The following is a 25,157-nucleotide window of genomic DNA, read 5'->3' as shown; positions in this document are numbered from 1 at the left end:
TGTACATTCCCAGCAAAGTGTGAACTTTTTTTGACGTTTCAGGGCTGGGCTCTGATTGCTTCCAGTTTGGTTTCAGTCCAGAGCCAAGCAAAACCAGATTTTAGCACATTAAACTCTTAAAAATGTAGAATTTTCCTACAAGTCTTGCCTGCATATCAACGACCAGTTGTTATGGAAATTTTCTTTAAGCTTTATATATTCTTTGTCTCCATGAGCATCTGTTGGAAAGATCTTATCTATAGCTCGGGATCTCCTATCAACATCATTTCACAGCTTAGTGTGGAGGTTTTGGCCTCTGATCCACACTGCTACTGTGTGAAAGATGCTTAACCATGCTCTGTTCTCTCCCCATTCTGTTTACAGGCAGTCCCTGAGTTACAAACATCCAACTTGCGTACAACCTGTAGTTACGAACCAACCCCAGTACAGCCTATTATATTAAAATATTCGAGTAACACACACACAGTCTGAAACCGCTTATCCCGAGTGGGGTCACGATGAACTGGAGCCTAACTCAGCAACACAGGGCGCAAGGCTGGAAGGGGAGGGGACACACCCAGGATGGGACGCCAGTCTGTCGTGTAACATACAATGGTTTGTAATAACAAACAAGCGCTGCTTTGCGATGTGCATCAAAGCATTGCACGTCTACAGCAGTTCTTCGGCTCATCGGCCCAATGTAGGGCAAAGGCTTCGTTCTGTCACACCGACTACTTTGCTCCAAAAGCCCACACCTGTCCGAAATCAGAGCAGCAGTGTTTAACAAAGCTGTACCTGCACCCCCTTGTTGTGGAATGTCATCCGAGAAACCCATATCTCCTGCACTAACGAGTGAACCATCGTCTACCTACCCGTCCTTCCCAGTTCCTCCTCCATCCCTCGTTCCCCGTTCCAGACATCCACGGCTCCCAACTCAGGCATCACCTCCACAACCACAACTCTGGATTCTCCCCAAGGTCAATGTTAGTGTATCGACTAACCCACGGCTACCCCCGACCACAAACCATACCTAACTGTTCTGACTTGCGTACAAAATCGACTTAAAGACAAACTTAGGAACGGAACTCGTTCGTAATCCGGGGACTGGCTCTGTTTTTAAACACTGGAAGGTCATATTGCTGTTGTCTTCTTATGGGACTGCCATTGGTAAGGTTAGTGATGCTTTTGTGCATACGGTGTCTCGCAGGTCAGATTCCTTCAAAGGTCTCATATGTTGCTGTTCCAAATGAGGGGCGCAGACACAACATAGTAGAGGTGTTGCAGCAGTGTCAGTGAAGTCTCTGGTCTAATGGCTGATGCCTGCCTTACCACAGTACGTGCTGGAGCTGTCGTATAGCACTGTAAAAAATGTAGGACGAAGCCTTGTCTCTCTGTAGGTGTGCACGGGTCCCGCCCAGACGCCCGTGTGCGCTGCTTGTATAAACATTGTGTGTCCATGTGACTCCACCTTATCTCACTTATTACTTGCTAGCAGAGTTAGTGTCACATGCCTCGCAGGAGGAGTCATAGCGGCGGTTCCTCGTGACCCATCGAGGGGACACGGTCCTCTTACAGTCCTGGGCTGTTGGAGTCAGACTCCTCCATCCAGTTGGATGCTGGAACGGTCAATGGAGAGGCGTGTTGACCTTTCACATTTCCAGTGTTTTGCTTTTTTTTTGTCATGGCAAGCTCAGCTGTGGGTGGCACGGTGGCTCAGCGGATTTGGCCTGTGCCTGCTCTCTGGTTGGTCTGGGGTTCGAGTCCCACTTGGGGTGCCTTGCGACGAACGGACTGACATCCCGTCCTAGGTGTGTCCCGTCCCCCTCCAGCCATACGCCTTGTGTTGCCAGGTTAGGCTCCGGCTCATCGCAGCCAAGCTTGGGCAAGGCGGCTTTAGTCTGTGTGTGTGTGTGTGTGTGTGTGTGTGTGTGTGTGTGAGCGAACGAGCTCAGCTGCCATTGCATATCTCAAATGGCTTATTGAATGACACCTTTTAACCCCTTTTTTGAGGTGAATGAACTTCATTGCATGGTTAACTTAAGCTCTTGGCACCTTTAAGTATGTCAGTATTTACACAAATACTTCACCCTAGTTGATGCTGTGTGCCTCTCACTTTGCATTATGAAGCTGTATGACTGAGGCTTATTGCAAAGAGATGAATCGGATACTTTTTCCATGACAAGAGATCTTTAAGCTATTTTATTTTTTTTGCTTATTTAACATCTTGGTGTTGTTATTTAGGCCAGTCTGTGTCCTGCGTTGTTTTACAAACTGGACTTAAACAGGAAGGTGTTGTTACTGACTTGACAGTTCTGTGAATCCATACACGTTTAATCATTGTGTGGCTTCATCTGCAAAAAGAGCTGTTGAAAGAACATCATTAAAAGTTGAATTCGCATGTAACCATCTTAAGTCAAAGTTGACTTGTTTTACCTTGATCACATGGCTTCTGGTACAGTTTCTTCCATGTGACCTTATTGGATCTCATTCTGAATTATCATCAGGGCTGAACTGACCATGTGGCTCCGTAGTACATTGTTGATGGGGAATGGTACTAAATTGGCGGAGGCCTTTTTATGGCACTGCAAAGAAGGCATTTACCTTGCCAAGGTGCAATATATAACTGTGCAGTGCTACGATTGAACATCACTTGCAAAGTTTATCTCAATCATTTGTTTTTTGTGCCAACTAAAGTCTGGCTCCTCCTAAATCAGTTGTGGGCATGGCTAGATGCTGCTCTGCATTTCAGTCCCTCCCACTGTTCTGACCTCGTTTCAGGATCTGTTAGCAGTTACTCTCAACACCCGGCTGGTCGTGATTGTCAGCGCTAATGACATTTACGTATTTACATTTCTTTATAACAGACGCTTTTCTCCAAAGCGACTTCCAATGAACTCTATGTTGTGTTATCAGCCCACACCTTATTCACCAAGGTGACTTACACTGCTAGATACACTATTTACACTGGGTCACTCATCCATACATCAGTGGAACACACGCCCTCTGTCACTCACACATTATGGGTGAACCTGAACAGTATGTCTTTGGACTGTGGGAGGAAACCCATGCAAACTCCACGCAGACTGAGTGGGGATCAGACCATGTCCTCTTGCACCACCCAGGCGCTGTGAAACAGCAGTGGTACTTATTGTGCCGCCCAGACGATGGCCTTTTAATTTTTTATGCGTAATAAGGCCTTTAAATTTTTTCTGGCATATATACAAATGCAAGACGCTGTGTTTAAACATCTCTGTTTTGAAGTGTTTTGACCTTTCTTCTTGCACCAATGTGAATTGAACATCCCCCTTAAAAAAAGAAGCTATAGTTCTAGTTCTTCACATGTTCCCCCCCATAGTTCATTGGTGGATGGTTTGAGGAGCGGGTACTGCTCTGAGGGCCTGAGCTGGAGGAAGAGTGCATGACCTGTTTTGTTTCTCTCCCCTTCCTGACGTACAGCTCTTCCTCTTTCTGCAGGGGGCAGTGACGGCCAAGGCCGCATTCTCCAGCGCTTTCCGGAGAAAGACTGGGAGGACAACCCCTTTCCCCAGGGAATTGAGCTGGTGAGTAGTATACATCCCCACCCCAGCAAAATTCAATCACATACAAAAATTTTCTAATGTGTAAATGGATAAAGGTGTTTTTGCATTCTCTGGTTGTCGTCTTTTAGGCCTCACAGTACTTGTGGAGACATTTTCCTCAAAAAATGTGCCCAGAATTATGAAAATGTGCAGAGATGTGCCCATACACACACTTTCGCAGGAAGTCTGGTTTCTCTGTGCTGCAAGTTGGACAGCTTCACATTTCAGATTTCAGTGCTACCAGAAAACAGTAGCGTTACACTAAGAACATGTAACTATATTTAACATAAAATTAAACATAAATTATGCTGTAAGTTAAATATTTTATTTTACACTTGAGGCATGGACCTGTGGCTATATTAGGCTAAATGTTAATGTTTTGCAATGACCTGGAACCATACAAAAAGAATGTTTTGGAAAGGTAAATGGTGTGTGTGTAGCACTGCAAGAAGTAGTGCCCCTCCATCTGGCAGCTCATATTTTACGGTAGGTTTCCCAGTCAAGTGTGCTTGGCATAAACATTAATATAAATATTTAAAGATCAAAGTTTCTTTGGGTAATTTATGTTGTGTCCTCCTTCATGTGTTGAAGGCACAGAGGACATTGTGGTGCTTTCTCACATTGATATTTGGCATTTTCTTCTAGTTTTTCAGTAAGGTTTTCTGATTAAGTGTGTCTTTGATGGAGGTAAAATATGGTCCGTAATGTAAGGGGTGCCGACGGCATGGTGGCGTTGTGTTTGTGAGGAAGCTAAGACAAGTGTTTGTGGTGAATTGGTGACTTAAAATTGCCCCTGTGATTGTGTGAATGAAGTAGTGTGTGTGACTGACCTGTCTGAGATGGGCTGGTGTTCTGTTGAGAGTGTCCCCTGTCTCACAGCCTGTGCTTCTGTGATGGGCTCTGGGCCACCGTGACCCCCCTCTGGAGTAGGTGTTACTGGTAATGTATGGATGGTGGAATAAGGAGTGTTCTCATTTGAGTCACAGATGACAGGAAATTACTTGTTTGCACAGCTGAAGGATGCCACATCCTAAAAAAACCAAGATGAGGACTCAACATAGATTACCTCACGAGACCTACTGGTTTACCTGCGGTATATCCGTCACTGAATGGAAAGCAAACACAGCTGTTTGGCTCTTGGCTGCATGTAACATACATTAGGTCAGAAGCGTAGCTATGAAATCACACAGTACAGTTTCCAATGTTGTAACAGATCGGTGAGAGTTATTTGCGCTCTCGGCTTTGGAGTTCAGAAGTGTTGGTCGTCTTCATGTGGTGCTGATGTGGGGTTAATGTCAATTAAAATGGAGCTCGTGTTTTGTGTGTCCTCTAAGTTGACTCCGCTTGAGATGTCACTATCACTGATTGGTCAATTATACATCCATTGACTCGGTGTCCAGCTGTCATCCTGCTGGGTGATGTCAGTGACGGTCACTCCCTTGGCAAATTCTCCGCAGTGAGTCTCCAAGAAGGAGCTTTGAACTCACATTTGTGTTGTTTCACAGAGGTGTGGTGCTCCCGGAATTGCAAATGAAAGTGACACTTATATGCCTACGAAAGCTGCCTCTAGATGATCTGAGTAGGAAGAAAGTCTGAGACAGTAGTCTACTGGCTTGGGCTTGGAAGGCTGCCACATTGGGGATATTTGTGGTGATGACCACTTCTACACTAGACTCACCCAGGTGGACTATTTTCCTCTTGAGAATCAAACAGAAAGGTGGAGAACATTAGTTATAGAAGCAGAATTCTTATTTGATTAGTTGGATGTTTTTTGTACATTTTACTTCTCAGCAGATTCCCCCCAACAACTACGGAGTGATGTGTAACATGCAGCATTAATATTGACAACTGTGGTAACAAATAAAAATATTGCTCTGCCTTTGACAAACCCCACTCTGGCTAGCAGGGGTGTAACTGGACCTTTCACTGGTGTGCTCTTACTGCTTTGCAGTTCTGTCAGCCCAGTGGCTGGCAGCTAGTACCTGAGAGGCTACCCCCATCCTACTTCGTTGCTGTTTTGACCGACATCAACTCTGAGCGCCATTACTGTGCCTGCTTCACCTTTTGGGAGGAGGTCGATAGCACCCAGGTAGGTCTCTTGGAGCTGGCTGGTTTCCCAGCACTCTTTTCTGGTATGTTTATTACAGGTGTGTACTTAACAAGTTACGTAACTCACAAATCTGAAACTTCACCCACTTAGGCTCCAACAGGTTACAGGACTGTTTATGGCAGCTGTATTCTTCATGAACCCCACATAGTGACCGCCATGATACCGCTGTATGCTTTTGGGTATACTGTTGAAATGCACATATATAATGTTTCGCTGCACATGAATCCAGAGTCATACGTGAGGTGCTGTAAGATGACTGCTGATTGACTGATGCACTGTCCTCACCCCCACGCACACCAGAAGAGCCTTCACAGCGAAGTGGACGAAGATGACGACTCTGGATCTGCGCAGCCTGAGCAGCTCTTTGCACCCAGGAGTCTAGTGCTGGTGTCACGACTGGATCACTCCGAGGTCTTTAGGGTAAGTTATTTTTATTTATTTTTCCCCCCTTTGCTGCCCCTTTTGGATGGGGGAAGAGGAGCACCATAGCTGTAGTGCTCTGGATCCACCCTAATGGCACCTTTCTGCATGCAGAACTGCCTGGGCCTCATCTACACAGTGCACATTGATGGCGTCAATGTCCCCTTGGAGACACTGATTGGAAACCTTCTTACCTGCCTCATCCCCATCGCTGGTGGCTCCCAGGTAAGAAAAAGGTCTTGCCAATTGTAAAGCTGTACAGTTTGGGATCAATAAAGCTTTTATCCTTCAGGAGTTGCTGTAACCAAGCTGCAGGCATCAGTAGCTGTAGGTTAGTAGAACTGGTCAATCAGTGCTTCTCATATCTGTTTAGAGATATGATGCCTGTTTTCCCTCTGTATCTGGAATAAATTTTGTGGAAGTAAAAACTTCCTTTGATTTTTCTGTAGTGTCACTGTACAGTGGTACTTTGGGTGCAGCCTGTGTTCACCACAGCCACTCAACCAAAGATGTTTTTGGACACTCTTTGTAAACATGATGAGGATGAAAAGTGAGTTGAAGTTCAGTTTTACAGGAAATGGGCAGCTTGGGGGGGGGGTGTTCCACTCACCCTGTTTATTGATAGGGTTTCATTGTGATTTATTGTGTGCAAACCCCCCAGTTTCTGGGAACCACTGCTTTCTGCATTAAAAAATGTGCTCTCGTAAAACACTTAATATTTAGAAATTCTTTGTTTGTTATTTTTGTTGTATTTTAAAATGTTATTTACATTGCACTTGGTAATACATTCAGAGATGTTTCAAGTGCCAGAGAAGACGGATTTAGATGTAAGTTTTAGCTAATATGTATAGTATGAAAATTACAAACTAGTTTCAACATTGTTTTTTGCAGGCTGTATTTTGTCAAGAAAAGTGTCTGCAGTAGGAATCATGCCTTCACTCAGTCCTTTTTCATGATTTGGTCCTTCATAATCACATATTCAGCCTTATTATAGTGCAGCATTCTGGATAGTAAAGAATCCTGTCGTCATCAGTACTATACGATGGATACTAGACTGGCCGACGCAATGACCACTGCATAAATGTTGCCGGACCCTCCCTATGTAATTTTGAGCAAAGCACCCGTGGTCTGTAGTCCTGCAGCTGTAGTTTCCATCACTTCAACCGTAAACTGTGAAACAGCTGATTGCTCACTTCTTATGATACAAGTACTTCATTCAATGAAATGCGTGGTATGATTCTTATATCCAATAGTAATTTCGAAGTTATTGTGAATATTTGTTAAATATCTATAGTTAGCATAGATACGGTAGTGCACCATCACTAAGTGATGGATGTGTTTTGTGTTCTGTAGGTAAAAGTTGTGTCACTGTCACAGCTGTGCAGTCTGTCAGCATTTGCAATCCTGCTCTGTGCACACAACTTCCCTGGATGCTTTTCAGGCTGTTGAAACTTTAGTGTGTATCATTCTCACCAGCAGTCCTCCTGTTATATCAGATCCAAACTGTTTACATAGAAATGCAAGCATTTAAATCCAAAGTACTAATTCACCCAACATCAGAGAAATCAGTGTTGAAACATGATATCTGGGATGCTGGACCATTCAGATAGTTTTTGTTTCTAGTGCTTTTTGTGGAGTAACCTTCTTAATAGGTAAATATTGTGGGTCATATTGATAGGACACTTCTACCTAGACAGCCAAACAGGATGTTTTCTAATCTGTTCAGGCGATTGAGACCACGCCCCCCTCCACATACAGATTACAGAGACCGCCTCCGTCTGGTATTTAGATGTATTTGCTAGCAGTATCTTAAAATAACTTGCCACACGAGGTCGAACATATGGCTGCATTCTGGTTGGGAGGCAAGTTTTTTCTTTTTTTTCTTTTTTTTTTTTAACTGAGAGAGGAGCCAGCAGATGGTTGCATTGCAGGCAAGGATTTTAAGCAGAAGACAGGCCCTGGTTTAATATCTTGTCCTTCTGTCCTATTAAAAAACAACTCATTCTGGCCTTAACTGTGACAGAGGCAGGCTTTTCTGCACACACTTCATCTTCACTTTGGTACTTGGAGCTAGGCCAGCCTTGCAAATCAGAGGTGGTCTGGGAGTTAACCTCCAAATTTCGAAGTCATTATAAGTTCACAGACATTTGGGTTGCTGTCATGTGTTTGTGCATTTAGAAAGAGATCCTGTGTCACCTATATGGCAGTTACTAAAAAAACTCCAGCTAGCACTGTAATACTGTCATGTCTTCGGTATACACTCGTTGGACAGTTAGGACCTTGCGGCCTAGATTACAATAGTCTCTGGATCTTCTGAGTGTGTGTGTGTGTGTGTGTGTGTGTGTGTGTGTGTGTGTGTGTGTGTGTGTGTGTGTGTGTGGAGGGCAGAAGTAAATTATACACTTTGCCTTGTGTGCATTAAACAGATGTAGGGCACAGTGCAAAGCATTATCTTGTGTACTATAAGAGGGTTTCCAGAGGTCCATTAGAACAGGGAGGCCCTTTTTCTGTTGCTGTCAAGGGCCTTGCTTGCAGAGTCCAGCACCACACCGTAGGAGGATCATTCACAAAATAAGCTCATCACTGTTCTATTTCTAAAAGGTGCAGTTAGTGAGGTACTTTCTCACGACCCCTTTCTGTGGCCTGACTGGGTGAGATGGAGCAGAAGTAGTAAAAGAGATCAATTCCAGCCCTTGGTCAGAGCACTGCTCAGGCCACGTCTGTTTCTCTTGCACGCCCTCTGAGAGTGAGGCAGTCCTCTCGAGAAGCGAGCTGGAGTCTGACTCGGTGCACAGACGCTCAGAGTGCCAGACACCGATGGTCGGTGCAAGTCAGTCATGATGCAACGCCTGCGTCACAAATGGACGGACATTACCTTCAACATGTGTGGTTTATGATTATTTTTATCAAGAAGACAAACTAGAGTGGAGATTAAAACCCATTAATGTTTCCATGAACACATTAGTTGTTAGCAGTCTTGAAAGTGCCATTGGGTTACGGTTCGGGCTCTTCACAGGACTCAGTTCCCAGTGACCAGAGATGGAGAAATATTATTCATACATTTCATTCCATCATGTCTTTAAGGAATAATTATTGCAGTGTGGTGATATATGCTGTGAAAGGTTGTGATCTCATTTTACACATTTATGACCCTTTTCCACTTTCCTCACATATTAAAATGCATATTTTACTTCAGCTCAACTTTCAGTGTCTTTTTCCTGAGTCTGGACCCCCCAGCCTTCAGGTGTGAGGGCTGTATATGTGAACACCATTATGTCCAATTTTTTCTAGTGAAACTGGTCTAAATGTCACTCCATGATATGAATCACTATGAGTAGCACCAATAGTATTGCTCCCACTGTCATGTGGTGCGTGTGTGCGTGCGCGCGTGCACGTGTGTGTGTGTGTCCATGCTCCTTGTGTCATTCCTCAACCCCACGGAGTGTAATGTGTATAATTTGTCTGTTTTCCTGTGATGTGTCTGTCCTGTCTGCAAACCTATCCTGGCCCATCGGAGGAGGAGGAGAGTGTGGTATGCCTGCTTTTATATTACATTTTAGCTTCTGGCCCCAAATAAGTTCTTCTGTGTGTCCCTTCTTTCATACAGGAGTGTCTGCTCAAATCCACGCTTCTCCAGTCAACGCACGGCGCTTCCCCAGAAACCCGTCAAATCACATGGGCATGATGATAACCACTTTCTGTTCTGATTTAATCTTGCATCAAAAACCCATATAGTGTGTGAGTTGGGTCAGTCCCAGAAAGGGTATTGGAGAAAGTTTCCAGACATAAAAGCTGGTCGACTCGAGAGAAGGAATAGTAATGCTAAGACAAATTTGCAGGTGGCTGATGATATGGGCTTTTGGTGGTTGTCTTTTTGAGTCACTTTACTCATTGATTCTTGTCCATTTAAGTGTGCATCAAGCTGTTTGCTTCTGATTTGTTTTCTTTTGAATAATCCTCTGTTCACATAATTTCCCCTTTCTTTACATTGTACGGATCTGTTCTACTGTACACAACCAAGGTGGTTTGACATAACACATCCCTACATCAACATGCTATGCATGCAAAACCTGAGCTTCTGTGAATCCATTCTGCCCCCTGCAAATGATCCGAGGCTGCAAACTCTCATCTGACTCTGCTATACATGACACGACATCCTCAAACATTTTTTGTTTTTACTGTGCATATCTCAGCACAGTATGTTTTCTGGTACAGTATTGGAATGTGTTTTGCTTTCTGATGCAACTGAACGTTGTGCTAAACGCATGTATTGCTGACCATTTAACCTGAGAAATACAGAGTGTAGAAAAAAGCTAAATTGAAGTAAATGGGTAAGGTCTGATAAGCTGTTCAAATACTGCTTACTCAAGTGATAACAGATTGCCAGTTGGATCAGTTCACCGTGGCTACCAGTATACTCTTTGTTTGCATAGGTTGATTTCATAATGCAGAAAAAGTGCTGATCAACTCCCTTCTCAAATTCACTCTGATTTTTTTATTCACCGTTATTCTGACACCTGTATAACGTTGGTATAGATCAGAACACGTTGATATTAGTCGCTGAAAGTTTTTCATGAGCAGGCTGGCTATATGTTGTAGCAGAGGGATGAAGGATACCACAGTGTTTTTACTGCTGTCTCTTTGTGGGATGCTGAATCATTGAAACCTTGCCCAGTTATATTGCCAAATCACTGAGCCTGCCCTCATTCAAGAGCATCGTGTCCTTCCAGAGGACCATCACGTTAGGAGCCGGGGATCGACAAGTGATCCAGACACCCATCAGCGACTCCTTACCGGTCAGCAGCTGCAGCGTGGCTGTACTCTTCAGGCAGTTGGGTAAGAGATGCAGACACTCTTAACTCCTTGCTGGTCCCAACCCAACCTGAAAATGTAAGCAGTTTGTAATTTAATTCTCCTTTCTTTGAGCTCCTTTGAATATTTTGTCTTGGCCTTCTTGTTCTGCTTCACTCTGCCTTTGTTTAATGTAGCCCTCATTGACAGGGCTTTTGCTTAGCAGAGGCACATGAAACTCCTTCCTTTGCAGGAATCATCAATGTCCTCTACCTGTTTTGCGCTGCCCTGACGGAACACAAGATCCTCTTCCTGTCCAGTAGTTATCAAAGGCTCTCAGATGCCTGCAGAGCCCTTCTGGCAATCATGTTCCCACTCAAATACAGGTGGGTGTCAAGTCCTCTCGTAGATCTTTCATAGGTCTTTGATGCTGATAAGCAGTAAGTTGCCCTAATTTTAGGATGTCTGTTCACGAAAGCCATTTGTGCTTTACCAGTGCCATGAAGGGGCCTGTCTGCTTTCAGCATCTGCATCAATGCTGGAGAAGCTTCAGAAACTTGGTTTAAACTGTCTCTCTGGGAGTGAAGCAGTACTTTTCTACCATGCAGGACTGTGGAGCAAGGGAGGGTTGTGGGGATGTCTGGTTTGCAGTGACTGCCTTGACGTTTCTTCCTCTGTGCAGTTTCACGTACGTCCCCATCCTTCCGGGCAAACTCCTGGAGGTCCTCAGCACTCCAACGCCTTTCATCATTGGAGTCAACTCCTTCTTCCGTTCTGAAACGCAGGAGCTGGTATGTCCTGGCCGCTTAAGTACACCAAAACCAAAATTACTCCTCCTACTGAGCTGGCTTTCACACATAATGTAGCTGCCTTAGCCTCCCACTTAAATACCTTTTTAGTATTTGTATTTTACCTGAAGTTTATCATTCTTTGTGCCTCACTTGACAGATCTTTTATGTATCAGAACATTGTCTTTAGGGGTCATTGATCACTACATTTTCAGTTCATCCATTACTGTGGGTAGGTTTAGTGGCTTTTTTGATTTCAAAATTGTAAATTTTTGCTGGCTTAGAATTTGTCTTTTAGTCTCAGCTTTTGACTTTTTATACCTGCTGTTCTTTTGTTTGGTGTAAATGTATTGCTTAGAAGGTTTAGATAAATTAATATTTGGTATGAACAGCTTATCTTATCATAGCTGATTACACTGGTAGCCTGTGTTATGTAGGGTCAGAAGAAATCAGTTTGTTAAATGATTGAAATGTGTCGTCTTACGTGTGTGGAGAGCCCTGTCGACCTTGTCAGTAAATTTGCTTCAACAATGAGCTTCTTGTTTTATATTGTAGGTCATGTTTCTCCAGGTAATGTGATACGGACAGTACAGTCAGAGACAATTTCCGTCACGCTGTCTTTGGTCCTTTTTTTTCTTTTTGAATGTGTGAGCAGCAGGTCACACTATTTGTAATGAGTGGCTGGTGACAGAGAAATGGTGCCAGTAAACTTTAGAGCCTCCTCTGTTTCACTCCAAATCTAGAGCATTCTTTGTTTATAAGATTCGTTGATTAAAAGATATGGCTTATGATGATGACAGTGCTTGAGATGAAGTAGCCCAGAAGACAAGAAAATTTTTCTTGTGATGAAACACTGGACTGATGCCGACGCTTTGATAATGTCTACATACACAGACCATTGAGACAAGCTCGCTGATAGACTCAGAGCCTGATGTGGCTTCTGGGAGCCTGTATTTCTGAGGGGTTCTGGTCCTTGTCCCATTTAGGGGTGATCGAGGAAGGATACTTCAGATACAGAAACAGTGATGTGAACTTGCCTTGGGTAGCAGTAGACAGAACTCAGCTGTTTGTGGGCACAGACGGGGTTTGGTGTCACAGGGCAAAGTGGTGGTCTGACCGTCACTCTCTTTGGGTCCCTCAGCTGGACGTGGTAATTGCTGACCTGGATGGAGGCACGGTGACAATCCCGGAGTGCGTCCACATCTCTCTGCTGCCGGACCCCCTGCTGCACCAGACGCAGACTGCCCTCTCCATGGTGAGTCCTGCAAAGCCCTCTGACAGTCTCCCTACCTGTAGGATGTGGTCACCTAACACTGAAGGACAGAGACTTGAAACCTCAAGGTTTCAGAGATCAAGATTTTGTTCATATATTATCCTTTTTTGCAGTTTCATTGAACAGTGTTCACTTGTACAAATGCATAAAATCTTTTATACCAAATTTTGTTTTTGATTAAAGTTTTGCCTAAGAAACCATGCAAGAAATGTAAAGCACGGAGGTTCTTGGTTCTGGATCCATTGTGGGGGAACGACCTCCCCCTCTCGCTCAGAACTGCTGAATTTTTGTCCACATTTAGAAAGGATCCTAAAACTCATCTCTCCCAGACTCACTTTGCCCATGATCTCTTAAGTACATGTAAGGTATAAATGTTCATGCCTGTAAAGTATACATGTTCATAATCATGCTCGGATCAATCCTTTGTACAGTTACTCCTGCAGTATAACATAAATGTTCATATGTATCTAAAAAATGTTTTTAAAAAAATTACTAAACACTAGGAAGGTAATTAGAAATCATTGACATTCTGGTGAAATTTATGCAGCTACTTGTGTGATGAACATCATTGCATATGGTGAAGGAAACTAACTGTACTTAAGAATCAAACATCTGCAGCTATGGGTCTTTTTCCTAAGGTAATGCACAAATTGTATTTTCTATGAAATGTATGTCACTTTGGAGAAAAGTGTCTGCTAAATAAATAAATGTAAATGTAGTACACTTTCTGTAAATGTTCGCCCATGATCTTTTAAGTTTATGTAATGTGTAAATGTTCATGCACTATAACTTTAAATTCATGCCCGGATAAACCTTTACACTGCTACTCCTGTAATGTACGTAAATGTTTGTGTATCTCAAAAAATTACTAAGAAAGGTGATCAGGAATTGTCAATATTCTGATAAAGTTTTATGCAGCTAATCGTGCAATGAACAGTGGTTCATGTGGTGGAAAGAAACTTTTTTTAGAATCACATTTCTGCAACTACGTCTCTCGTTCTGCTAATGGAATGAACACATAGTATTTTCTTTGAAATGTTCATTGCTTTGGATAAAAGTGTCTGCTAAATGAATACATGTAAATGAAACAAAATGACAAGAGACAGCAGCGTGACTTTCTTTCAAACATCCTTTTTGATTTGCGAGCACAATTGGGACCAGAAGGCTCTAGTACTCACTTTTACATTGAAAACAGTCAACAGAAGCTTAATACAACCCCTGGCAAAAATTATGGAATCACCACACTTTGAGCATGTTTACCCAACTTTTTTACTTCATAACAAACAAACAAATCACAGATACAGCACAAAACATTTTTTGTTTAATAGCTGGACATTCTGGCTTTGTTGAACATACCTCAAACAAATTAAATTAATTAATGGCAATTTTTTTTTCCCAAATCAAGTAGAGAGAAAAAATTATGAAATCATCAACAAAAAAATACAGTCAATACTTTGTCGTTCCTCCTCGGGTTTTTATGATGGCCTGGATTCTTTGAGGCATTGACTTCACTAAGGAAAAACAATATTCTTCATCAACTTTCTCGAATAGCCGTTAACAGATCAGCTTTGCAGGATGGAGCCTCATCATGGACCAGTTTTTTCAATTTCCACCATAAATTTTCAATCGGATTGAGATCTGGACTGTTTGCTGGCCGTGTCATTGAGTTGATATGCCTTTCCTGAAGAAAAGCTTTAACACTCTTTGCTCTGTGGCAAGATGCATTATCATCCTGAAAAATTACTTCATCACCAAACCTATTTTCTATTGATGCAATGAGGAAAGTGTCCAAAACTTCAATGTACACCTGGCAATTGACTGCTGAGGTCATGATTGCCATCTTACCTGGTCCTTTACCTGACATGCAACCCAATATCATAAATGACTGGGGAAATTTGATTGTTTTCTTGAGGCAGTCATCTTTATATGTTTCATTAGAACGGCACCAGACAAAAGTTCCAGCATCATCACCTTGGCCAATGCAGATTTGTGATTTATTACTGAATATCACTTTCATCCAGTCATCCACACTCCATGATTGCTTCTCGTTAGCCCACTGTAACATTGTTTTCTTCTGTTTAGGTGTTAGTGCTGGTTTTCGTTTGGCTTTTCTATATGTGAATCCCGTTTCTTTCAGGCGATTTCTTACGGTTCTGTCACAAACATTGACTCCAGTTTCCACCCATTTGTTTTTCCATTTGTTTTGTTGTGCATTTTCTATTTTCAAGGCATATTGCTTTGAGTTTTCTATCCTGATGCTTTGACATCGTCCTTGGCCTACCCTTTTCCTTTTATTACCTTCCCGTTTTGTTTATACTTGCCCCAAATTTTAGACACAGCTGACTGGGAATAACCAACTTCTTATGCCACACTCCGTGTTGGATTTCCTTCTTGAAGAAGTTTTATTATCCTTTCCATTGTTTCTATTGACAACTCTCTTGTTGGGGCCATGTTTCCTTTCAGTTAGTCAAGTCCGAAAGCTCCTTAAGCTCAGTAAGATCTCTCTTTTAACTGCAGACTAATTTGCATTTTTTGACTTGTGTTTGTTTTAAAAATGCAAATACCAAGTGACTCCATAATTTTTTCCTTAACATTGAGTGATTCCATAATTTTTTCTTCTGCTTGATTTGGAAAAAAATTGCCATTAATTAAAATAATTTAATTTGTTTGTGGTATGTTTAATGAACCCAGAATATTCAGCTATCAAACAAAAATTGTTTTGTGTTCTCTCTGTGATTTGTTTATTTGCTACAACGTGAAAAAGCTGTGTGAACATCCTCAAAGTGTGGTGATTCCATAATTTTTGCCAGGAGTTGTAGTATATACATCCTTGGGTTATTTGCTGTAGAAAACCTTGATGTAACCATGATAAATTGAAAAAGTACCACATTTTAATATATTCATTAAATTGAAGTTACCTGAAAAAGAATACTAATTTGAAATGACTGAAAATAAGAATACTGTATCCTAAAACCGGTACTCAGTTCTGTTTGTTGACCGATTCTCCCATATGCATGTGCAAAATTTTTCATCTTTTTGCAAACTCAGCTTTATTGTCTCTGCTTTGTGGCCTCAATGGTAGCAAGATGCCTCTTCTTACTGGCGCTTTTAGAATCGCCACCACTGATGATCCACAATTATGTTGAACTGACAAGTGGTCACTTATCTAGATACAGAATGGTTAGAAAAACATGGAAGGGAATGCAATTATTAAATAAGATGGAAAAATGATTTAATTTGTAATTTGTCTTTTTGTAGCTTGAGAAGCCCGAGTATACACAACTAAGCAATGAAGTGACGATTCCTTGAGCAGATAACTCTGGGGGTATTGCCAAGCTCAGCATCCAAATACATATTGAACATATTATTCTTTAAATTTAACACCTTTTGGCTGAAGATGGGTAGAATCTCCTCAGTAATAAAGTACCTTCCTACATTTCGTCATAAAGCATCATTTGTTGTACACAAAAGTTCATTCATACATTCATTGCACACAAAAGTTTTGATTAACTATAGCTTTAAATGATTTAAGTGTGCACTGTTTGTTGTAGAGGGGCACGCAGTGGTGCAGCGGGTTTGGCTTGGGCCTGCCATGTGGTGGATCTGGGGTTCGAGTCCTGCTTGGGGTGCCTGGCGACGGACTGGCGTCGTGTCCTGGGTGTTTCTCCTCCCCCTCCTGTGTTGCCGGATTAGGCTTCAGTTAGCCGCGACCCTGCTTAGGATAAGTGGTGATGGACTGTGTGTGTGTGTGTGTGTGTGTGTGTGTTTGTTTGTTCTACCCTGACATGTTTGCTAAGGGATGACACATCTGCTGCGGGGAGGTCCTTACTAGTTTTTTTCTGGAAGTCAAAGCATAATAAATCTAAGGTTTTTTCAAGCAGACATTGTGTCAAAAGTAAACCCATGTATTATGACACTGTAAATTATATTATAGGAACAATGTTATTTTTCATTAAAACGTCCTGTAAATTCTGCTTGTTAAATTTTATTGATATTCTCAGGACACGTAATGTTTTAGGGGAACTGGGAATGGTAGTTTTATGTCCTCTAAGCTCAGCCTGTATAGATGGCAGTTGAGACTAAATATCCTCAAAGACGGTAACATCAGTTTTTTTTTTTTTAATTAAACAGATAGACTCAAAGAAAAGAAATGTACGCTATTGGTGTGTCTCCATTGGACAGTGGCATTGAGAACTTTCAGCCAAAACATGGAGTGTCTGTGTTTGGATTAATGCAGGACTTATCAAACTTGCATGAAATATAGGTCCTGAATTGAACCCTGCTGGAAATATTTTGGAACATTTTGATTGGGCATTTAGATTAAAACATCCTTCTTTGTGTGAATGAAAGAAGATTTGTAGAGGATTCCAAAGCCCTTCAAGAAAAGAAATGAATATTTAGGAAATTTGAGAGTGCAACACTTGGATCTGGATTTACAGACAAGGGTCAAACCTAGAACTGGGGTCAGTTTCATCTTGAGTGAGGAACCTCTCTTTCTCTCGTGTCAAAGGCCATGAATCAGAATCATGGGACACAATCCATTCCTCTCAGTAGAAACAAGCTCAGCTGAGCAATATCAGTGGATCTTAGTGGTCACCTGCACTTTCCTTGGTCTAGAACATGGCTTCTGCTCTCAGAAGTGCTTTTCTATGTTCCTCCATGCGGTGTTTTGAGTCAAGAGTAAGTATGACTTGTTGCTGCATAGGTGAGCTGAGGTGTGACAATATCCCCAAATGAGTCTTTTTTTTTTTTTTTTTTTTTCTCCACCAAAACCTTATGGCAGTTGTTCTTTTCTTTTTCTGGCCTGTCAGGTTTATGGCAAAAGTTGTCTTTACGTTACGAACATTTTGTTTAGCAAATATGTGCCTTGAAAGTTATGTACTGTAGGTCACAAATTTGAACTTCGAACTTTTCATAAGGAGGGGTTACAAGTCTTTCTCAGACATTCAGCAGCATTTGCCTGTCTGGAATTATTTGTTTTTATTTTTTGAGTCAGCACCTTGCGTGACTAGACTGATCATCTACAAGGAGTGGTTTCTCACACTGGTGTCCCCAGTGCTCCCAGACACAACTTTGCGGCCGCCACGCTGTTACTGTGTGTATCCAGAACTGTTCACTACCACCTTTAATCCTTGTCCTTCCCATACATTCTTCATGACCTGTAGTTTCAATGTTTGAGGGGCGATAAGCGGAGCCCTTTCGCAGCATGGGCTCTTAATTTGCCTACTTTTCTGCAAAGATATTTCAGGTGAAGCTGTGCTAGCACGTGTGGTTGTGAGGCAACCAAAGTCAGTGGTCCACATCCTGTACAGCACATTTGCCCCTCAGCCTATCGCAGCCCCCAGTTAACTCAGCTGAATGCAGCTTCCTGGCACTGGTTATTTCAGCAGGGGTCTCCTGTTTCCTAATGGAGTTTCCATTCGCCCTTCCAGCACATGACACTGTGGACCAGTACTTCAGCTCTGACTGCTTCAACTCACTCTTCTGCTTGGTTTGTAGGTGTTGGACCCAGAGCTGGAGGTGGCAGATCATGCATTTCCTCCGGCCTCTACTCAGCCCTCCACCCTTAAAATCCAGGTACTCTGGTCATCGCTCTTCTTCTGTCACCCACTTTCTTTGGCACTCAGTGTTGATGGTGCAGTCACACTAATGGCTCAGAAATCCCCCAGGTCAGGGAGGAGCTGCTGTTACAGCTCAGAACACTGACAATCTGTGTATAGTCACTACTCTATCCATTTAAACAAAATGCTGATGTTAGTTTTGTAAGGATTTATAGCCTAAAATCTAATCTTTCACTCAGTCACTTAACCGTAGTTGGCTCCTCGTTGTTTACTCAGACCCCCCCCTCTCTGTTTGTGATGCAGCCTATCCCTGTGTTGCAGGACAAGGAGATCCGTGCTGTGTTTCTGTTGCTGTTCGCACATCTGTTCCGGGGTTACCGCTGGTGCCTGCACATCATCCGCATCCATCCTGAGCCTGTGATCCGCTTCCACAAGGTACGCAGAGGACAAGGGAGGGATGCATTTTTAGCCTTTCTCGCTGCTCTAGGTTACTAGGTGATGTTCAGCAGTTTTCCTGGAGGATTCTGTAGTCGTTGTGCTTCTAGGATTTGTGATGAATGGATGACCGGATAATTCTTGAGAATGACATGCCATGTTGACTCAGGTTTTCCCCACAGTTCGAGACAGTTGACGTTCCCCAAGCCTTTGGCAGGAGTTCACACGAGATTCTATGCTGTTGCAATAGGCCACAGATTGAATTTTATAAGTGATTGTAGCTCATGTCAACATGTTTGTCCAGGCTGCTTTTCTGGGCAAGCGGGCACTGAGTGAGGATGACTTCCTGATGAAGGTGCTGGACGGAATGGCTTTTGCTGGCTTTGTATCTGAGAGAGGCCCACCCTACAGGCCCATCGACCTGTTCGACGAGGTAAGGAAGCTGAGGCCTCACTGTCACCCGGTTGCCTGAAAAGCAACTGTTAACTCTGACTATGTTTAGATAGTCGTCTCCTATGGGAAACTGCTAGGAATAAACAACAGTAGATTTATTGCCACTGGACCCCTGCATTTTTGCGATAAACAGTTTTTCTGTAAATTCAAAGTCCAGTGGTTCCTTTCCTTACAAATATTTTAAACACATGCTGATGATTTTTTTTTTTTTTTTTTTTTTTTAAAAAAAAGAAAAACAAATTGTTGTTTACTTCATATCATGATGTTTGCAGCAAAGATCGCGTATTAATGTCAGTCCTTGCATTACAAGGCTCTGGGCGACAAAGCCGACGCCAGTCCAAGAGTTGTGGTCAGACCCCGTTAGGAGACAAGCAGGCATGAGACTCAGAGCCCACCCAGACAGTCTAAATGACCGTGTGCCCCTCTGTCCCCAGCTCGTCGGGAACGAAGTGGAGCGCATCCGCCTGGAGGAAGGAGACAACCACAAAATGATGAACCACGTCAAGGAGCTAGCTGAGCAGCTTTTCAAAAACGTATGTGGGCTTCAGCACCTTTCATGTGACCTTGTGCTGAGAGCAATCCTTCAAAGGCCACCCTTAGGGTAGTGTGCCTCGACTACGCATGCCCTTTGCTCATTCTGGATTTATTGTTTTAACTGCCAGCAAGCCCACAAGCACTAAAATTTTATAATGTTAAATAATACAACGTGTGTGCAGGCGAGGTGTGGTTCATTTCTTCGTACAGGTGTTCTTTGGTGCACATGAGCAGGTGTGACGTCTTTGGTCGCTCAGTCGATTTCACTACTCAGCCAATAAAATCCGTCTGTTTTGGGATCTCTGCAGTTCGAGAGGTTCATTTATGGAGCTTTAACTGGCACTGCCTGGGGAAAAATGTCAAATGAGACTGGGTTTGTTGTTTCATGCACCGTTTGGTTTGGCAGCTTTTACAAGTATATGTTTATAATGTAATTTAGATGCAAGAAAGACTCCTTTGAGTCACAAGTAACCTTTTATTGAGTGATAGAATTAAATATTGCATTTTGGCTCAGCCTGTGAAAATGATCCCGTTTATAGAGCAAGACTGATGGAGAGGATTGTGAATTATGTTTGCTTATTTAGCAGATGCTTTTCTCCAAAGTGACTTCCAATGGATTCTGTCATGTTATCAGTCCACATACCTTATTCACCAAGGTGACTTACACTGCTAGATACACTACTTACAATAGGTCACTCATCCATATATCCATCACTGGAACACACTCTGTCACTCACACACTGTGGGTGAACCTGAACAGCATGTCTTTGGACTGTGGGAGGAAACCAGAGCACCCGGTGGAAACCCACACAGACATGGGGAGAACATGCAAGCTCCACACAGATTGAGTGGGGAAGCATTCTTTACTGTTGTCTGACCTGGCAGGTCCGGCAGTATGTTGTCATAATGAGTACGTGGTGGTGTCACTGTGGGTTTGTGAAGATTGTGTGGGTTTGGAAGGCATGTGGAGATGGGCCTGCTGACATGCTGAAAGAGGCACATTTCTGTCAACAGTACATGTTTTAACTTTACTGGACATGAGAGCAGCCTGGTCCCCTTTGACACTAATATTGCCTCGAGACCTGTGAACATCTGTCTTAAGACTGACCACTTACCTCCTACCCCCCCAGGAGAACCCATACCCGGCGGTGGCCATGCACAAAGTCCAGAGGCCTAAAGAGAGTTCTCACCTGCAGTCTCGCCATACTTCATTCCCGCACCTGGATGAGGTCACGGTGCAGCTCTTTATTGACCATGCCGCTGCCAAGCAGAAGACGGCTCCACCGATTGTCAAGGCAGAGATGAAGCGAATGGTGCCGTCTGGACCTCCTCTAGGTGGGCCCCTGGGGTTGACCATGCGGTTGGTGCAGGAGGGCGGGAGGAAGGGCCTCAAATACGGGCAAAGTTGTCACGCTTCATTTTTAAACTCCTGAAACAGTGTGGTCATATTTGGCCCGCTGCTGTGCAACTGTGGTTAAAAGTTGCGATGTCACTCTTGTTCTTCTTTATTTTGTCTTGCTGCATTCTTAACCTGTCAGTGTCCAAGGGAGGAATATGTATAAAAGTCACAAAGGTTTCAGTTGTTAAGTGTGTGCAAAATTCTTGCATAAAAATGGTGCTATTCTCTTGTCGGCTAATGGCACTCATCCAGAGTGTTTCCAGTGTGGTGGAAACACAAGCCAGTGCTTCTGAACAGTCTTGGCTCATTGCCCTAGCAGCAGCCTCTCATGCTTTTTACAGGTGATGCTGTGGACAGGAACGGAAGCGTTCTTGCCAACAGCGCCCGGAGGCTAGAGGTGGTCAGGAACTGCATTACCTATATCTTTGAGAACAAGATGTTGGAGGCCAAGAAGGTGAGTGGGAGCTGTACCTTTCCTTCTTCTCCAAGATGTGGCAAATCCCTCAGCGTCACCATTTGAACAATATTCCCAAAGTCCCACAAAGCAATCCAGACCACAAGGTGTTCATTTTACATAGTTCAGGTGAACACATATTTTCGCCACTGAGCTGCTAAATTGTTTTGTAGAAGAAACTTTTGGATTGTCCCGTACGTCTCAGGAACATCGCCAGATTTCACATTGTTCTTGGAGTGTGTGTACATTCTAGAGAGGAGTGAGGTGTAAACTGCGCTTATCCCTATAGCTGATGCCGGCAGTTCTGCGGGCTCTGAAGGGGCGGGCAGCTCGACTTTGCCTGACCCAGGAGCTGAACCTGCACGTGCTACAGAACCGGGCCGTGCTGGATGACCAGCAGTTTGACTACGTCGTGCGCATGATGAACTGCACGCTGCAGGTAGGCTTTTCTGAAATGTTATCCATCCACTGGGTTCACTGTGCTGACATTGGCAATAATGTGGGGGGGTGTAAGACACTCTTGTGACCTTTGGCACACGCCTTTTCTGATGCAGTACAGGAGAATTTCAAAGTCAAACCAGAGCACTCAGTGCCCCCTGCTGAACATCAGGGATCAGTTTTCATTATGTTTTTCAGGACTGTTCACACATGGATGAGCACGGCATAGCGGCTGCTCTTCTGCCGCTGGTCACAGCCTTCTGCAGGGTGTGTATGCATTGGTGACTCGCAGGTAGTGGTGCAAATGTCCACACACAGGTCAATATGTCACCTTGGACGTTATTGTTCAATAACCCAGCAGTTGTCTTTTTATTGTTCACAATGAGGGCTTTTCTTTGTTGCAGAAACTTGGGGCAGGAATCACCCAGTTTGCCTACAGCTGTGTTCAGGAGCACATGGTCTGGACCAACATGCAGTTCTGGGAGGCCATGTTCTACAGTGATGTGCAGAACCACATACGAGCGCTATACCTTGAGGTCAGTGAGAACGAGCAACCCAGTTCGGTAAGAAACGCTAGAGTACAAGCATTGGAGAAGGACACGAAAGAGCATGATCTGGCTCTGTAGCTGCTGTGTCTTGCATTGAGAGATGTTCCGTAATATTGTTCCCCTTCCCACTCAGGACCAAAAGCAGGATGGGTCCGAGGAGCACGGGGCGCTGGAGATTGCATCGGAGCAGCGGCGCCTGTGGCCCACGCTGAGCAAGGACAAGCAGCAGGAGCTGGTGCAGAAGGAGGAGAGCACTGTGTTTAGCCAGGCCATCCATTACGCCAACCGCATGAGTTACCTACTGCTACCGTTGGACACCAGCAAAAACCGCCTGCTGCGTGGCTCGGCCTTGGGAGACGTGGAGAGCGTCAGCAACAGCTATGTCACCAACAGGTAGCCAGAGCAGGGATGAGCTTGTTCATCTGAGCATGAAGAGAGAATGCTTTGCCTCTTTGCAAACCTCCTGATACCAACTCCAGCTTACTTGGCCGATCCAAGGTTATTAATACCAGTTATCGTTAATGGGTCTGGATTCTCATTTAAATGTGGCAGCTGGTAACATAGCGTAAAGGTTGCGGGTTCAAGTCTCACTTCCAGCTGTTGTGCCTTTCAGCAAGGTACATGCCTTAAGTTGCTCAAGTAAAAATTTCCCAGCTGTGTAAGTCGGTAAATAATTGTAAGTATCTTAACAACACTAAGGCTCTTTCGAGAAAAATGTGAGGTAAATGAAGTAATGTAAATGATTGTGAATATGAAGTTCTGTGCAAAACTGCTCTTTGTTGCACAGCATCGCTGGCAGCATGGCGGAGAGCTACGACACAGAGAGCGGCTTTGAGGATGCAGAGAGCTCCGATGTGGCCAACTCAGTGGTGCGCTTTATCAACCGCTTTGTGGACAAAGTGTGCAACGAGAGTGGTGTGACCAACGAACACCTCAAGGCCCTTCATGCCATGATCCCTGGTAAGCTCAAGTGTTTTGTGGGTTCTCAATAATCTTACTGGGGCTGTCATCAGTGTACTGGTATTCTGGAGTAATTACTACAATTGCATGTTGCCTTTCTACAGATATCGTCCAGATGCACATTGAGACCCTGGATGCAGTCCACCGGGAGAGTAAAAGATTGCCCCCCATTCAAAAGGTATGGAGCTCAGAAGCTACACACTTAGCTTCACCTGTGAAGGCAGCCAGCTGCATTTCCCAAGTGGCCGAAGAACACTGCAGGGCTGTTGATTGGAGTCTGGAGACCAGTTATGTGACAGGCTGTCGTTGTGTCCGTTACCTAATAAGCGGCTCCAGAAGCAGTCGCACATGCGCTAGCGGCATTCCGCTCTCAGGGCTCCTGCGAGAGCGTAACACCGCTGCCATTGTTTCTCATGGCCCTTGTTAATGGAAATGTTAATTCCGCTTGAACGATCCTTTCAGAGTAGATCCTTTCACAAGAGACTTTTTGCATCGTTGCATAATTGATGCGGTGCTGCTGATTTTATTGTTTACAGCTTATAAGTAGGGTCCCCCTTCCAAGCTCTTTGGGAGAATACAGCTGACGTTTGGAAATTGACAAAATTATATACACAATTTGAGTTAAGAAATAATTTTCCAGGGTAAATACTTTCTGCCAATTGCTGTAATTATATTCATATTAAACTAGCTGCTTTTGCTTGTTTTGTTTTTTGTTTATTTAGGAAATGATTTACACATATTCTGAATACTGTTGTGTTGTGCAGCTGTTGTAATAATACACAAGATTATTTTTTTCTCCCAGCTGTAGCGTTTCTGTAATTGAGTTGTCTTAGTTCATTGTTTTTGTGTTTATTGTGACTCCTCTGTGGACACCAGTGAGGCCTGGGAACTAACAAGTTGTTCATTCTACCCTCCCCCGTGCCTCCTGCCGACTGCAGCCCAAGCTGCTGAGACCCACCCTGCTGCTAGGTGAGGAACTGATGATGGAAGGCATGAGGGTTCACCTGATGCCTGACGGACGGGAAGAGACTTCCGGGGCCCTGGGGGGTCCGCCCTTGCTGCCTGCTGAGGGCGCCATCTTTCTCACCACATACCGCCTCATCTTCAAAGGCACCCCGATCGATCCACTTGGTGAGTCCTACCCAAGGCCTTTCTGCTCTGAAGGCTATATCTCGCTGCTCTTCACTTTGGAGAGGTATGTCAGCATTTTTGAACAATTTAGAGGGATCCATCTAATAACACTGTTTTTCATATGTAGTCGGAGAGCAAGTGGTAACTCGCTCCTTCCCAGTGGCGTCCCTCATCAAAGAGAAAAAGATCTCCGTTAACTTGCCCATGGACCAGTTCATCCAGGAGGGCCTACAGTTACGCTCCTCCACCTTTCAGGTAGGGTGGAATGAAGCCAGTAGTTCTCTTGATTTAGCCCTTGTGTCAAA

The 25,157-nt window shown here is 43.7% G+C and overlaps 1 protein-coding gene across 9 annotated transcripts in view; it reads left to right on the top strand.

Moving 5' to 3' along the window:
* The window catches only part of LOC108942301 (myotubularin-related protein 5-like), a 48,393-nt gene that overhangs the window by 13,212 nt on the left and 10,024 nt on the right, over positions 1 to 25,157 (top strand). For 3 of the 9 annotated variants that reach the window (XM_018765538.2, XM_018765545.2, XM_018765543.2), the window contains exons 2-24: positions 3,454 to 3,539; positions 5,509 to 5,646; positions 5,968 to 6,087; positions 6,202 to 6,312; positions 9,605 to 9,619; positions 10,818 to 10,923; positions 11,132 to 11,264; positions 11,561 to 11,669; positions 12,808 to 12,921; positions 18,439 to 18,516; positions 18,804 to 18,935; positions 19,240 to 19,368; positions 19,823 to 19,921; positions 21,053 to 21,257; positions 21,663 to 21,775; positions 22,065 to 22,214; positions 22,412 to 22,480; positions 22,618 to 22,749; positions 22,895 to 23,154; positions 23,549 to 23,721; positions 23,826 to 23,899; positions 24,660 to 24,852; positions 24,980 to 25,107. In XM_018765538.2, the coding sequence (XP_018621054.1) occupies positions 3,454 to 3,539; positions 5,509 to 5,646; positions 5,968 to 6,087; positions 6,202 to 6,312; positions 9,605 to 9,619; positions 10,818 to 10,923; positions 11,132 to 11,264; positions 11,561 to 11,669; positions 12,808 to 12,921; positions 18,439 to 18,516; positions 18,804 to 18,935; positions 19,240 to 19,368; positions 19,823 to 19,921; positions 21,053 to 21,257; positions 21,663 to 21,775; positions 22,065 to 22,214; positions 22,412 to 22,480; positions 22,618 to 22,749; positions 22,895 to 23,154; positions 23,549 to 23,721; positions 23,826 to 23,899; positions 24,660 to 24,852; positions 24,980 to 25,107 (2,867 nt within the window). The remainder of the gene's footprint in view (positions 1 to 3,453; positions 3,540 to 5,508; positions 5,647 to 5,967; positions 6,088 to 6,201; positions 6,313 to 9,604; positions 9,620 to 10,817; positions 10,924 to 11,131; positions 11,265 to 11,560; positions 11,670 to 12,807; positions 12,922 to 18,438; positions 18,517 to 18,803; positions 18,936 to 19,239; positions 19,369 to 19,822; positions 19,922 to 21,052; positions 21,258 to 21,662; positions 21,776 to 22,064; positions 22,215 to 22,411; positions 22,481 to 22,617; positions 22,750 to 22,894; positions 23,155 to 23,548; positions 23,722 to 23,825; positions 23,900 to 24,659; positions 24,853 to 24,979; positions 25,108 to 25,157) is intronic. The other 6 variants (XM_018765546.2, XM_018765541.2, XM_018765547.2 and 3 more) reach the window with 4 other exon arrangements.

The sequence above is a fragment of the Scleropages formosus genome, chromosome 5 (assembly GCF_900964775.1).
Source record: "Scleropages formosus chromosome 5, fSclFor1.1, whole genome shotgun sequence".
In the NCBI taxonomy this organism is placed as follows: domain Eukaryota; kingdom Metazoa; phylum Chordata; class Actinopteri; order Osteoglossiformes; family Osteoglossidae; genus Scleropages; species Scleropages formosus.
The sequence above is the reverse complement of the archived record's forward strand: the minus strand, read 5'-3'. Positions and strand labels throughout refer to the sequence as shown.